General features: G+C 48.1%; 1 protein-coding gene across 1 annotated transcript in view; it reads left to right on the forward strand.

Annotated features, from left to right (window-relative positions):
* Positions 1 to 12,500, forward strand: part of ndp (norrin cystine knot growth factor NDP) — a 20,863-nt gene that overhangs the window by 7,494 nt on the left and 869 nt on the right. The window contains exon 2 of the mRNA XM_076263318.1: positions 2,252 to 2,781. Coding sequence (XP_076119433.1) covers positions 2,596 to 2,781 — 186 coding nt within the window. The 5' untranslated portion in view covers positions 2,252 to 2,595. The remainder of the gene's footprint in view (positions 1 to 2,251; positions 2,782 to 12,500) is intronic.

Raw genomic sequence — 12,500 nt, forward strand, 5'->3', positions numbered from 1 at the left:
AGGCCACACACACACACACACACACACTCACACACACACACACACACACACACACAAACACACACAGACACACGCACACACGCACACACGCACACACACACACACACACACACACACAAACACACACAGACACACACACATACCTGTGTATGCACAAATTGCATATGTCCAGCGCACCCCCGTACATGTCCGGTCCAGAATGCTCCGTCACTGGACTGGCCAGGCCGCCATGCGTGACAGCTGTCCCAGCCTGACCGGCCGGCCCTCGTATTTGTGTTTGGGCCATGGCTAAAGAGACTAAATCGAATATGCAGTACCTTTCCAGGGACAGGGATTGACTTTCCTGAATAGTTTCACTGCATTGTTGCTGCTGCTAAGTGTTTCCCATGACAGTGACATTCTGTGGAAACTGCAGGATCTGGGCCGAATCAGGGCCACATCAGTGCCAGATCTGATACCCCCCTCAGTAATGATTGGCCCGTATCTCCTCTGAAGCACAGGGTGGCTGTCATCACACAATGCTGGACATCAACAGTGAGTTCCAAGGAATCCTCTTGTCTGATGGTGGTCAGTGACGGGTACCCTGGTATGCCGTCTGCGTCGGAACTGTTGATAAAGCACAGATGACGAGACCGGGGTGTTTGTCCGCATCCAGTGCGGAGTCTGGGTCCAGCGACGGCCACTTTTGTAAACTCTGCACACACACTCTCGGCGGGCCCTCTCAAACATTTCAAGGAGTATTTATTTTAACAGGCAAATTGATACTTCGATTTCTCACAGGAGGAATGTAGAAGCTAAATGATTCCCTCCGGTTAAGAATAATACTCCAGGGAAGAAGCGGTTCAAATTAACCTGATGTATTTGCGATTGCGCCAAGCAAAAAAAGACAGAAAAACTCCAAGAAAGAGTTTGTGGAGAAACGGGAAATGGTGTGTGGAGGGGTGTGTGTGTTTGTGTGTGTGTGTGTGTGAGTGTGTGTGTGTGTGTGTGTCTGTGTCTGTGTGTGCGTGTGTTTGGGTACAGGGGAGTTTAAAATGAAGAAAAACGATAAAGAAAAAGTTTTGACATAATGCAGTGTATTGTTTTTCTAAATGATAATTTCCTCTCGGAGAAACATGCCTGATCCCCAAGCTCAGCACCCCCCCCCCCACCCCACCCCACCCCCAAATTCCCCTACCCCAGAGGTCTCAGAAGGGGGGTGGGGTCAGGACTCGCCTGGAGTTCCCAGCCGTGGACGAACCTTATTAGCGGCTTTTGCCTCGGCAGGTTTAGCCGTGCCGCTCATGACACAAACCCTCCTTTTACACAAACGCTATTGTCACAGGAGGACAATAAAGCCACAGGATCATGTGAGGAAGACCAAGAAAACGCTATTGTCACAGGAGGACAATAAAGCCACAGGATCATGTGAGGAAGACCAAGTAAAGAAAAGAGAAAGAAAATCGCCCCTAACTACATATATTTATATAAATACGCCCCATGGCTGGCAGCCCCCTTACAGTCATGAGAGAACTTGTTCTGAGACCTATTTCTTTTAATGAAAAATTCATTCCTGGGGAAAGGCTTTGCTCTGGGCTGTTTATTAATGTATTAGGTTTCTCCTTGGTGTAATAAAAACACAGCATTTCTTGTGATTTTCTTTTCTTTTTTTGCTGTGGGATTGTTAGAATAACAATGGAGTGGGCTGCCAACTCCCCTTAAACATCTCAGTCCTCTTGGTCCTGGCAAGAGCAAGAGAGGGAGACACAGGGGCACTCACCTTAACCGCCTGGCAGGGGCTTAGTTGCCTGTCTCGGGTCCTGCGTCGCCAACAGGTTCTCAGTCTGTCTTTCTCACAAACACACACACACACACACACACACAGTCTCTCTCTCTCTCTGACACACACACACAGAGAAACACACATGGTCAAACGTACACTCACCACACTCCCACACACACTCCCAAGATTCCCGCCCCGTACCTTGTGTCACCTGCCCTGTTAATAACTTAAGCAGTGCTCCTTTGGTTTGCAGACCCACTGGCGGGGCGTAATAGACAAAACATTAGCTGATATTCTAACCTCAGCCGGCCGTCTAGGGAGGGGTCCCCGGCATCTCCACGGCCACGGGAGCAGGTTATTCCCAGACTCATTCCTGACTCCTTTCTTTTCCCCACTGCTCTCTCTCTCTCTTTTTCTTTCTGCCTATTTATCACTCATTCATTCACTCAGTCACTCTGCTCTCTCTCTCTCTCTCTCCGCTCTCCACAGTCGGATCCAGGCGGGCGGGCTTGCTGGAGATGGCGTCGCCCACGGAGCAGACCATCACCGCCACCGTCGCCGCGATCACCCCACCACCCGTGACGCCAAGACCTGAGGGCAGCAATCAGTACCCCCTTCCCTAGAGGCCCCCACTTTCATCCCACCCACCACAATCCCTCTCTCCCCTTCTGTTTTTCACCTTTTCATTTTTCACTCACTCCCCCTCTCCCTGGAAAAAGCAACAAAAAAAAACCTGCCCCAAAACAAATCAAGGGTTGTTTTTTTCCCCCCCTGTCGCCCTGCACGTTGACTTGTGGAGCTCTATTTGTCTCTTTCTCTGTCGGGTTGCGATCATGAGGAACTCTCTGCGGCAGCCGGGCCTGGTGCTCCTGCTGGTCATCTGCCCCCTGCTGGCTGTGCTGCAGGGCGTCACCAGCAAGGCGGAGAGCGGCCACCTCGGGGACACCGACCCCGACCGCTGCATGAGGCACCACTTTGTGGAGACCATCACCCACCCCATCTACAAGTGCAACTCCAAGGTAAAAGTCCTCACATGGAGAGAGAGAGAGAGAGAGAGAGAGTGAGTGGATGTTGCTATCAGGAGGAGAGAGAGAGAGAGACTGTGTGTATGTGTTTCTGTGCTGTGTGTGTATGTGTGTGTTTTCAGGTTGAGTTTGGTGGTGAAATCCTGTTTTGAGGAAGGCTAATTTTAGTTGAGAATACAACACCAAACAGGCTGGTGTTGACACCACCTCTCTGATGGCACCGAGGTGTGTTCAGGGCTTCTATGCCTGTGTGTATGCCTGTGTGTGTGTGCTGTTTGCGTTTATTCTGTCCTTTAGAAACACGCCCACGTCCACACCATGAGAAAAAGGTGATAAGACAGAACTTGTGAAATATTTGTGTGGTTCAATTTTCTTCTTTCCTGCCAGTGAGGAACACTGAGAGGGATACTGAGCACAAACTTGTGCCTAACAAATGGAAAACGGGAATGGCCATTGATGGGCAGATGCGTGGTATGAAATGTGATTCACAGGAATTGTGTCGTATGAATCGTTAAATGCTTCAATTCCTGCATTTCAGTCAGAGTGGAACGGAGCCTATATAAATACAGACCATTTACTTTACTGCAAATGATAGAACAAAAAATATCTCAGCCTTGACCAACGTTTTTGCCAACAAAATGAATGCATGAACCCAATTTATTAATCTACGTTCTTTTTCATGAAAACACATGCTCTTTGATGCCAAACCGGGTCTGAATATGAGGTGCGCGCCCATCAGAGTGTGCGGCCAGCAGCCGGCCGTAACCCGCAGCTCCCTGGCCAGTCATTGAGTTACTAATGGTCCTGGAGGTCGGACCTCTGTGTAAGACTATCCTCTCGCTACACCAACAACCTCCCAGCTAACAAGCTGCTTAAGATAACAATGCAGGTCTCTAGACACGTGGGAGAGGAGGCGTTCTGTTTTTTCTGCCTTTGAGTATCGGACCGAGAAATCTTGCCCCCAAATTAGAGTTACGCGAGCAAGGCCGAGATGGGCGGAGGGGGAGGGAGGAAGAGAAAACCTCTGTGTTTTCATTTATTTATCTTGATTGTTCTCTCTCCTCTCCCTTGTGCTCCCTCATGCTGTCCTTTTTTTTCATTTCCTTGTTTCTCTCACTCTCTCTCTACTTTCTATCTGCCTCTATCCTTTCTTTTTGTACTTGTTACCCTTTTCTTTCTCTCTCTCTTTTCTCTCATATTTTCTCTCAGTTGCTTTCCTCTTTCTTTCCTCTCAGTCCTTCATTCCCGTTCTTTTTTTTCCTTCTTTCCTTTCTTTCTCTCGTTCGACACCCTCCTCTCATTCTGCGTGACCTCTAGCTGTGTGGTTAACGACACCCTGGCAGTGAGAGTTGAGCAGAACCAGCCTGCAGGGACCCCGCCGCCAGGCCAAAAATAAGCCCCCACAGAGTGGGAGAGAGCGGGAGAGACAGAAAGAGAGACAGAGAGAGGAAGAGAGAGAGAGAGAGAAAGTAAGAGAGACAGAGAGAAAGACAGTCAGAGAAAGAGAGAGAAAGAGAGGTAGATAGAACAGTGAGAGAGAGAGATAAAGTGAAAGAGCAAGAGACAGAGAGAAAGAGAGAACTGAATATGTCTGCAGTGTGGCATGGCTCCAGTGCCCCCACACACCCACCCCCAGGCCCACCCCCCCCCCCCCCCCCCAGCCCTCTGCCAGTCCTGATCTCCAGTGTTGGCCAGCGAGACTGACTGACTCACTCCCCATTTTGTCGTTTAAACACCAACCTGCAGTGTGACTCACCCTGCAGCACACAGAGGTGGGGTGGAGTGGGGTAGGGGTGGGGTGGGGTAGGGGTAGGGGTGCCACTGACGGAGACCAAACAAGTCACACGCTGAGCCAGGGACGAGCAGCTGAGGAGACAGGGGGGAGGAGATGGATGGAGATAGTGAGTGGGTGGAGATAGTGAGTGGGTGGAGATGGAGAGAGGGTGGGGATGGAGAGTGGGTGGAGATGGAGAGTGGGTGGAGATGGAGAGAGGGTGGAGATGGAGAGTGGGTGGAGATGGAGAGAGGGTGGGGATGGGGCAGTGTGCGTGCAGAGACATCTGAAGAAGAACATCAGGAGAGTGCAGAGAAAGGTTCTGGGACTGAGTGAAGGTGGGGGGGGAGGGGTGTAACCTATGTCAGATGGAGGAGAGGAGGAAAGAGTCTGTTGGGAGGAGGTAGAATGTGATCAGAGCCTAGAGGGAGGTACTGATGCTGTTCTGCGGGGGGCAAAGCACCATCAGTCAGGACACATGGAATGTAAAGAAGACTATAGGCTTCAGCTACAGATGCTTTGGGTACAAATAAAATACTGTACACATGAAACCCAAGTCTCTCCAGAGCTTAACTTTACAGTTATTTTCCCACATTGTGTTACAATCAGTGAGCACTTTGTTGTTGCACTGTGGCGCTCATTCAAATGTAGCATCCTTGTCCCTATCGGTGACATCCTGATGTTTATGTGGATTGGGCTTACAAACTGGCGGCCACGGCAGCAGTGTTATTATGGGGTGTCCCAGTTGAGAGAGGAGCTGTACAAAGGGCAAGTTATCCATGTTCCTTATAAACCCAGAGAGCATAAGATAACCTAGAACATAGATATACATTCATAGACATGTGCGCGCACACACACACACACACACACACACACAAACACACACACACACACACACACACACACACACACACACACACACAAACACACACATGACTACTCACATAATATTAGGCTACCATACTACTACCATACTACCACATACATGACATGTTTGGTTCAACTACAAAACAAAACAAGCACATCCATCCAAGGTAATATAGTCCTATTGTGCGTCTCTCTCTCTTTCTCTCCACCTCCCCACCATTGGCCTATATTAAACTTGTTCACATTTTCTTTAATTTTTTTTAATTTTGTATGCTGAACCAGTCAATTTATTGCCTATTTCCGTCCCCATAAAACACCTTAAATTACACACTCTGGGCCAGATGTACTAACGCGTTTGCGCCCACTTCAGGCGTATTTGTTTCGCAACGTGTGTGTAAAATCATTGTGAGGTATGTACAAACAGGCCGCAATGATGTAAACGCGCAAACTGCCTGTCGCGGGAGCTGAACATGGCTAATTGCGTTTTTTCGTGTCATGCATATGCATTCATGGGAGGATCCAGGGGAAAGTGGGAGTTTAGCGTAAAAAGATGGGAGGGTTAACGTATTCCGCAGTATGTACAAAGACTGCTCCTGAAAGCGCACGTCTATTCTGCGCCTAAATACTTCCGCCTTGTAAAAGCAGGTGTTAATCCAAATTGCAGTACAATGCGTCAATAAGAGAACCTTTCAAAGACAACAGAATCGCTATTTAGAGCACCAGTTTTGTAAGTAGTTGTACTATCAAAAGCAACCTTAACTTTCGTTGGCCTTTTGAATGTCTTACTTTCACTTTCACGTCATTCACTTAAACTTTCCTACTTGCTAGGGGGAGTTTGACCAATTTTCCATAGCCTACGTGCACAAGTACTTTGAGTAAAACTACTGATCTTCATTATCTCTCTGCTTGTTGACATCTTATCATGTATGGTATAATTTCATGATCGCTAAACGTTTGATTATTTTTAATGTTATCATCAGTTAACTTCATTCAACTGCGCTTGTATAGGCTCTGCCATTCAGTTGTGGACGTTCGTAAATTGCGTTTATGGGCGGAGAAAGGCAGAGAAAGGCGCAGTTTACACTAGTTTGATAAATACGACGGAAACTTGGATCTGACAGCGTTTGCAATCTGCGGTTTGTCCATGACGCTGATAACGCTACGTTCGCAAATGTACTTACATCTGGCCCTATGTCTGAGAGTTGTTATATAAATAGTTTGATTTATTAAGTATACAACATAGCGTTATCAGATTAAGGCTAGACAGTAACATAGATGATGCGGTAGGTACTGCCTGGGCGCTGTACTTGGAGAGAGGACAGAGCCTTTGGGGGAGGGGGGGTTGGGGGGGGCAATGGTGGGTAAGGCCATGCTGACAAACAAAATAACACCATCACTCCATGGCGAGGCCGTAGTGCAGTGCGTTTGAGGTTTGGGAGTGGAAGGGGGTGTGCAGGTTGCCGTGCCGACAAACAGATGACTTCCTCATGCCTCGTTCGGCTGGCGGCAATGCAGGCGGATGGACAGCAGCCCGTGGGGGCCACTCGACATCACGGCTGCCATGAGTGAATGTGACAGTTAACGGCCGCTAAGCGATTCCCGTTCATCCCTCGTTTGGCTCAGAGGGGACAGGCGCACGCTCCTGACCATCTCTCTGGGGGAGTTTATGAGTCACGCTGGGTGTGGTTGTGGCAGTGGGGAGGGGGGGTTTGTGGCAGCAGTATTTTTTAAGGGGGGGGGGGCAGTATTTTATTGCTCAGACATCAGGCCCCAGACGACGAGAGTGTGGTATTTTACTACCCCACAAAGGGGCTTTAGCACTGCTTCCATAGCAGCCCCCCCCCCCTTAATTTGCCTGATAACCCCCCCCCCCCAATCTGACTCTCCCCTGGTCTGAATCAGTCAGCACAGGGTCCTAAATCTACCCCCCCCCCAAACCCTCTCCAAAAGTGAATGGTGTGTCCTGACACATTTGGTCACTGGCTTAAAGGGGATCATTACACAAAGTGTTCACTATGGACCTCTGGCTCCAGCTCACTCCCATGCAAATTTCATTGCTGCCACACAATAAGATCCACCTGCGCGATGACTCGCAGCTATGAATAGAGTGTGTGTGTGTGTGTGTGGGGGGGGGGGGCTGTGAGGAGAGGAGCAGAGTGGGGGGGGGGGTGCTAGTAGGGTGGAGCAAGAGAAGAGAGGCAGCCATGAGAGGGGTGAGAGAAGGGAAAGTTAGAGAGGGGAGGCTTGGTTACATCTGTTGCCCAGCTGTTGTCACCTTGCCATGTTTCTCCTGCATAGTCCCCTATGTCTGTCCGCTGCTGCTGATGGTGGTGGCTCTTCTCTGAGGTGGCTGCAGACTATGAACCAGACCTGATGCTCATCGGCAGGGTTCCACATTCATGGAAATCCTGAAAGTCTGTTAGCATTTAAAAATGTACCAGGTCTGGAAAAAAACATGGAATTCAGTATTCGAGTTTTGAAAGACGTGAAATTTGGTTTTGTAATATGTAGGGTAATGAAATTAACAATGGTATTGTACTTTATATGTATATTGTTTTGTTGCACAAACTTCCGGTTGTTGTTTAATTTTCATTCAATATTTAAATTACATAATTTTGTGTACTTCTAGGTTATAAAAGGTCATCAAAATTAATTCATTGTAGTTCCTGAAGGATGCATATTCATTTTTTCCCCCTTCAAAATCCCTTTATGGCCTTGAAATGTCTTGTTCACATCTCTAATCCTTTTGCCTCATCTCTGATGTGGGGAGCTAATTCCTCCCACTGCCAACACTATATACAACTCCTCCGCCTGCTTGACATCTCTGTTTAACAATGTTATCAAATGGTTAACAATGTTATGCTAACATAAGATAACTCCAACACATTAGCTTGATTATCTTGTGAAGCTAAATGTGCAGATGTGTCCTCAGGAAAATTATTTTTTCTAGAAATGATTTGGAAAGCTCCACTCTGCAAATCAGTCAGGATTGGATTCCATTCCATCCGTTGACACCCAACAGACTGCTGTGATTTGTTATGAAACATCAACTTGTGCACTGCCGATCTACACAATAAATACTTAGCCATAGCCTTTACTGCTTATTTCATTTATTTATTTTTATTTAGTGATATGTCTTGTAACACATTAAAACACCTAATGGACATGATAAAAAGGTTAAAACATTATTTGCCAGAGTGGGTCTTTAAACGTCCTTGGAAAGTCATGGAGAAGTTTTGAAATGTTGTTTAAAGGGTTGGGAATCTCTGCACCTGAGACGCACTCCCCAACACTCCCGTCCTATTCTGACTGACTGGCCTTGTGGCCTTTAGATATAGCTGTCAGAGGCTTAGTATAGTGCAAGGGAGGACAGGTTTGTCCTTCAGATCTAGCCCCAAAATTATGTGGTTTAGAAGTCTGCTGTTCTCAGGAAATGCAGTAGGCCAGGTTGTAGGACTTTACGGTCCTCCCTGAATATTTTTCAGTAATGGTCATCGGCCAGTATCAGAAAAACAAGGGCCATGTTTGGATTTGGGGCACAGGATCTGAGGAGCTCTGCTTTAAGAGCACACCAAAGAGAGCTTGCATTCCTGTGTTGATGTGTGTGTCCCTTTCTACTGGAAGTGGTTTAAAGGCGCTGTCTGTGATTCTAATCCACTACACTTTTTATCCACCAAGTTCTCCCTAGCTGTCCATTACATGCGTGTGCTCAACAACCCTCTGGTGTTTGTTTCCAGCCAATTAGCACGTTACTACAGGACCACTGAAGGAAGGGGTGTGTTTGATTGGCTGTTGAGCTCTAACATCAACAAACTTCCACCAGAATCATAGACATTAACTTTTAACCAACCACTCTCTCCGGTACCCCTCCCAGTGGTTAATGACCCTCTCTAGTGCTCTCCTCCTTACAAACAGCACCTGTTGTCGGAACAGACTTGCCCCGTCCTGGCCCTGATCTGGCAAATAATGCATCTAAGGCGCGTTCAAATTCACAAACACAGGTGAATGTTCGCGAGCATATGCAAACAGTTTTCTGTTTGCCTTGAGTTTTCTCCAAACATTTGCATAGACTCATAAACAGCTTGAGGAGGTAGTTCTCTGCGAAAATGTTGAAAGTTGGACAGAGAGTCTGTTTTGAACACAAAATAGGTCAAATTTATCTGTTCGGACAAACATGTTCGTCGCGAACATTCGCTTCTTGTCACAGGCCTCAGGTCTGGCCTAGATCAGTTTCCATAGGCAGCCTCTGTCTGCCACCTCTAATGCCACAGTAAGATTAGATCTATGTTGGGCACAATGGGCAGCTGGTATGTTTAGGTAAAGGGATAAGCAGGTGAGGAAAGGAGATCTGTCCATTGTGTGAGAACCCCTTGAGCCACGGGCACTTAAACTACTGAAAATAAAATGCCCTTGATGCCCTTGTCCTGTGACCTGTTTCCACTCATAATCAGCCCGTTGTCAGACTTTGTAACACAGAGAGATGACAGCAGACAAAAAGGCACTTAATTTCATTAGCCATACCTACAACCGCATCAAATGTCATGACTTTTCTAAAATCTTGAGTGAATTTGACCAATGTCATGACTGCCAGGCCTGGGAAATGGTATTTTCTACAATTTCATGACTTTTCCGAATGATTTTCCATGACCATGGTAACCCTAAAGACAGCTGGCAACTTACAAGAAGGCATCAAACACAGTGTGCGTGAAAGCCTTCCACGAGCCACACGGGAATCAGGTCTGGTGATGGTGGCCTGCCCAAAATCAGTTTATGGAACCATTACAAAAGCAGCTTGTCACGATTGGAACCAGGACTAAAACGCATTTGGCAACCAGGTTTGAGGAGTGAGGAACAGCAAGCAAGCAGTGAGAATGAGAGAATGGGAGAATGCTGTTGCTGCCTGAACCAGGGAGCCTGTGGCGCAGAACCAGCCCCTGTCCCTGGCGTCCTCTCCCTGCGGTTGGTGTCTGGTTTATAGCTCTCAGCCTCCTGGCTCCCAGCTCTCCAAACCAGGAGCCACTGCGGTCTGGACCTGGCCAGAGATGGGCCTCTCACCAGTGGGTGAGCTGACGCAAAGCTTCCTGGGCATGCCACCGATGAAAAAGAACGACCGCTGATGTTCTTTTTCTGACTGTGGATTTGTGTCTGATAACTATGACTAATCAATTCAGAAAACAGCAACAAGCAGTAATCTGAAAATGCAACAAGAGCTGGATTGAGCATGCGAGAGGGGAGCAAAAATAAAGGAGGAAGCCAAAACCATCAGAAGTGTGTTTGTGAGGTCATTCTCAGTCACAGCACAGATGATGCCTAAAACTAAACCCAATTCCCTGACATCTCCCTCTCCCAACATTAAAGGGGGTATCCTCGATCCAGTCCAAAGTGTGATTGGTTATAGTCATGGACTGCACCTTTAAGGTCACCTTTTAGTGCCCTTGCCCCCCTCCTTGACTCTCAGCGCACAGCCCCATATCAGGCGCGGCCCCCTGCCCCCTGTGCCCACCCACAGACGGGCTATTGTCAGACTGGGTGACACACACACACACACACACACACACACACACACACACAGCTGACAGGGGCACACACAGCATGACTCGGAGGTGCTCTTACAGAGCGTGGCAGGAATGCTGGGGAATGTGGCGGCACGCCGTCTGGCCTGGTCGGCGCGTTTTCTCATTCGGAACCAGCAGACCGGCGACGTTCGGTGTCTGTCAAGCTGCCCCAGAACACACACCCCCCCCCCCCCCCAAACCCTCGACACCCGCTGCCATCACCCCCACAACACCCTCCTCTCTCAAGCCAGTCAGGTCAGTCAGGGCCAGTCAGGTCAGTCAGGGCCAGTCAGGTCAGACAGACGCTGTGTCTGGGGCCTTTTGGTCAGTTGTCACTGGCATGGACCGGCGTGGTGTCGTCACTCTGTGGGTTTTAATAAGCGGCGTGAAGAACACTGTGGGAGATGTGTGTGTGTGTGTGTGTGTGTGTGTGGGGGGGGGGTTATTAGAAGCAGGCGTGTCACAGCGCTGTGTAAGTAGGATGGATGCAGGTGGAAGTCTGCTGTGTGTGTGTGTGTGTGTGTGTGTGTGGTCGGAACTGATGTCTGTCTGACGTGGCAGATGAGGTCTGCAGGTGTGTGACTGTGCCTTTGGGGTGTGTGTCTGTCTGTCAGTCTGTATGTGTGTGTGGGTGTGTGTGTACTGTATGTGTGTGGGTGGATGTCGGTGGGTATGCATGAGGGAACAGTGCTTAAACGTCTGCGATAGACTAGCCACACCACTTTTGTCTCAACACAGGTGCAAGGTCACGGAGCCTAGACAGACAGAGAATGATGTGTTAGCATGTCTGTGTGTGTGTGTGCACGCGTGGGTGTGTAATGTCTGTGTGTGTTTGTGTGTGTATGTGTGTGTGAGAAAGAGAGAGAGAGAGAAAGAGAGAGAGCACGTCCATGCATACAGAGCATGTCTTTGTTCCCAGTTGTGGTTTCTCTGCAGTAGCGCTTATCTCTCTCATGTCCTGAAGGCAGGTTCAGATAAGAGCCAGAGAATGCTCCTACTGCCCCACTGAACTCTGGGATAGCCTGAGTAAGGAAAGAGTCGAGCATGCCTGCTGTGTTGAAGCCAGATATAAACTTGAAGAACAAACATATAGGATGCTAAATGTTAAATGATGATAAACAGTTTTAAGTTTATTTTTGTCTTCTAGTCATTACTGCCATTAGTATCTGGTATATCTATCTAGAACTTCTAGAACATCTAGAACAAATGATCCTCATGATGTAGTACGTTGATTATTTTTTTAAAAACCTTTTTGGCTACAGAGGAGTTTTGTGTATTTCCATACTCTTCCCACAGCAGTAATACAAGTCTATTTTTCTCTCACTTTTCTGCTCATCCTGTCCAAGTGGACAGCCCATTTCTCATCACCGTTTCAGAAGTCATCTCCCACACTCCCTGCTGCTGCTGCTGCTGCCTAACTAAACCTCCAGTCATCTCCCTCCTCCTCCTCCTTCTGTTGCTGCTGAAAAGGAGTGATTTCACCCCCATCTCTCCCCCCCCTGTTTTTCTCTGGAGTG

The sequence above is a fragment of the Alosa pseudoharengus genome, unplaced genomic scaffold, assembly GCF_046254945.1.
Source record: "Alosa pseudoharengus isolate Yale_2024_CS ecotype anadromous, Long Island Sound unplaced genomic scaffold, YU_APseudo_1.1 YU_APseudo_1.1_scf_3, whole genome shotgun sequence".
NCBI classification, from domain to species: domain Eukaryota; kingdom Metazoa; phylum Chordata; class Actinopteri; order Clupeiformes; family Clupeidae; genus Alosa; species Alosa pseudoharengus.